The sequence below is a fragment of the Macrobrachium nipponense genome, chromosome 38 (assembly GCF_015104395.2).
Source record: "Macrobrachium nipponense isolate FS-2020 chromosome 38, ASM1510439v2, whole genome shotgun sequence".
NCBI lineage: Eukaryota > Metazoa > Arthropoda > Malacostraca > Decapoda > Palaemonidae > Macrobrachium > Macrobrachium nipponense.
Window position 1 is genome coordinate 6,913,313 of NC_061098.1, and position 3,383 is coordinate 6,916,695.

Below are 3,383 nucleotides of genomic sequence, written 5' to 3' on the forward strand. Positions count from 1 at the left end.
AACCTTACGTAATGCCTACAGTATACCGCATGAGGTGCACTGACAGCACCACCCACCTCATTTGGTGTACTGATTGTAGTTTGATATATACATATATTTATACAACTTAGCCTTAGTGCAGCGATGTAAATGAGTTGATAACTGGGAGAACCGAGTAGATCGTTTCAGATGAGAACATTTGACTTTAATAAGTCCATTACCATTATGTCGTTGTTATGTTGGAATTCCAAACAAAAATAATTTGAATGTATGGGATATGGAAAATATGGAGTGACTACTTAGGTACACGCCGAGATCCAACCATTATTTATTATTCATATGAGGCTTTTACAATAATCTATGTAAAAGAAATGGTGTTCATCGATAAAATATATTTATTGTATATATTTCTTTGCTGCGTTAATATTTAAAATCAAATTTATACTACAACATTGTTCTTGAAAGTATAAACGGGGAAAAATGATAACCACATTAATGTCAATGGTACTAAAATTCAAAATAGCTTTCGGCAGCGATTCTGCTCCCTTCCTCAGTGAGAGAGATTCAATTCAAATTCAAATTCAAAAAGTTTATTGATATACATCAAATGGAGTATAGCAGCATGCTCCTATACTCACCTACAAAATTCAAAAGATTCCAGGCAAAAAATTATAATAAATACGTAAATAAAAATAAAAAAAACAGTAATGAAAAGCAAATATTTTACACGAGAAGAATTTTAACCCAATTTATACAAAAGCAAATGCCAAGCTATAATGCACATTTTATACAAATCAAATGTTGATAAACTAAAGCAAATTTACAATAGGCAAAAGCCATACAAGACAAATATAACAAAAGTAAATGTTATATAAAAAGAAAAATGTTAAGAAAAGGTACAAAAAATCAAGTTATACAAAATCATACTAAAGGTGAGGCAAATGGCTCACAATTATTTATTCCAAAATAAATTATGAAATTTCTTTATAATTGTGGAACATACATCATTTTTCAGAAAATAGAATACTTGATTTGTTACATCATCTATTCTGGGGTTACGAAACTCTGACAATTTATTACATTCCATAACATAATGTTGTAAAGTATGTTTCCGTAACTCACCGCATAATTTACATTTAGTTTTCATCATCAATGTATTGCCAAGAATATTTATATCCCAAACGTAACCTCATTATTAAAGTATCTAGTTTAGACAATGCCCTTCCATATACAATATTACTGTCTTCAGACACAAACAAGTAGTGTCTCATTCTGACACTACCATTGTTTAAAATTTGTCGAATTTCAGCCGCTTCCTACAAAGACCTCTTGATTCTTAGCCCTTCTTTTATTCTGCTCAGAGTCATTGTGCTTCCTGTATCAATATTTTGTTTGTTTGTAGTATCCTTTGCCAAACTATCAGCCATCTCATTCAAATGAATACCAACGTGAGATGGTACCCAGAAAAACTTGACAAAATACCTTTGATCTTCTGTTGCATATACAAGTTCTTTACCCTTACTAATTCCCTGTCCAACTGGATATCTAGAGTTAAGGGCAAGAAGAGCACTCTGGCAATCAACGAAAACAAACACGTCTTTCATCTTGTTTACTACAAAGGTTGACTCTTCATAAATGACATGTAATTCAGCAGCAGTAGTAGAAGTTTTATCTCCTATTCTTTTATACAGCGTCTCGTCAGTACTCACATCATTTTCATAACATTCCCTTATAACCACCCGGCATCCAACCTTGATACCATTCACTGAACCATCACAGTACATATGTATACTATTAGCTTTAGGTAATGTGTTGATTTTAGACAGAATTAATTGTTTCAATTCGTATGTGTTGCACTCACTTTTTTTTACAGTCAAGTTTGCAAATACTTACATTAATTTTGGAACACGGCTTCATTGGAGCTACTTCTTGTAATTTTACACAAAATTTTATATCATATTTCATCAGTATATTATACAGTTTCTTAAAATACATGTTATATTCAACAGGGCAAACTCTATTGCCTGAATAACTGTCAACAGCCGTCTTTAAGGTTCTTTCTCCCCTTCTCATCATACGAAGAGCAGCCAGAGAGAGAGAGAGAGAGAGAGAGAGAGAGAGAGTGTATGCATGCGTCTGTGTTTTAGGTGGGTGTTCTTTAGTCCTTTTGTTTTATATAGGCCTATGTTATTTTATTTTACCGTCATACTCAGTTTTGTATCTTAATGTTTTTGTTTTCGAGTTCTTATTCTTTTTAATGGTTTAATGATTTATATTTTGCTATGCTTAGTTGATGTAACCTCATATTCTCATAATTTTCCGTGAGTCTCTCCGCTGCCGAAAGTTACTGCTTTGAATTTTAGTATTTTTATACTTTTTTAGTTTTGTTTACAGTTTCAAATTTAATTAGGGTAATCATCCATTAGTAATCAGCCATAGCCCAAGGAAAACAGAATTAGTAAACTTTAAGAAATTAAGTTTTCGGCATTGTTTATAGTGTCATATATATATGTACTATATAATGTGAGCGTTTATGCAATTAATATCAAGGAATTGAAAAAAAAATGATGTAACAGCACTCCTATGAATGATAGCCAGGAGCCGCCACTACATATTAGTTCCGAATCGGCCAATCAGATGCAGGTCCGAATAAGCCTGGATAAATGTCCGAATGGGGGATGCAGGCTTGCTTATTCGGACCTTCGCTGATTCGGACAGTGGCTGATTCGGATCAGATTCGGACCTTAGTCTTGGCTGATTCGGACCTTTGTTTTGGGTGATTTGGACCCATACTAAATATTTTATATTATAGTAATGATATTAGGGAAACCTTTGATGAACTTTCAATGAAGGTGGATGTCATTGGGTCAGTTAGAGAGTTTATGGATTATGTTGACCTAACGTGGTTGCAGAGTCAGGTGTGGAAGATGGAGAACTGGTCAGTGTTTGGGCGCAGTATTAGGCCAAACAACCATGTGGAAGGGTTTGGATCATAAGCTGAACAAAATAGCCAAAAAAGTAACCTCGCATTTTATTCACTTATATCTTTACAATACTTAGAGGCAAAGGAAATGCTGAATCAGGTGAAGCTTGTTAAAGAGGGCAAATTAAAGAGACATCAGAGAAAGCTGGTCAAGGAACTACAAGGGCGTTTCATGAAACTGTGGGAGGACTATAATGAAAGGAAATTAACAACTAGTCAGTACTGAAGAAATGTGCACATATATATGCGCCAGTGTAAATCAGGGGGGTATTTCGGGCGAATTTGGGCTATATTTTTAGTTTAATTTTTACATGAACTATTTTAAAAATTAGAGAAATATGTAATTGTACGAAATAAATGGTCCTAGAAACGTGAGAGGATTGGATTTCCATTGCTTACCCAATATATTTTCATAATAGAC

At 33.7% G+C, this 3,383-nt stretch overlaps 1 protein-coding gene across 1 annotated transcript; it reads right to left on the reverse strand.

Moving 5' to 3' along the window:
- Nucleotides 1–1,295: 1,295 nt before the first annotated feature.
- LOC135209511 (uncharacterized) lies at nucleotides 1,296–1,763 on the reverse strand. The gene has a single exon (XM_064242164.1). The coding sequence runs from the start codon at nucleotides 1,761–1,763 to the stop codon at nucleotides 1,296–1,298; it is 468 nt and encodes a 155-aa protein (XP_064098234.1).
- Nucleotides 1,764–3,383: the final 1,620 nt, after the last annotated feature.

What these genes read in the sequence shown, in the direction of transcription:
- LOC135209511 (XM_064242164.1), bottom strand. Translation starts at nt 1,763, where the DNA reads ATGTACTGTGATGGTTCAGTGAATGGTATCAAGGTTGGATGCCGGGTG.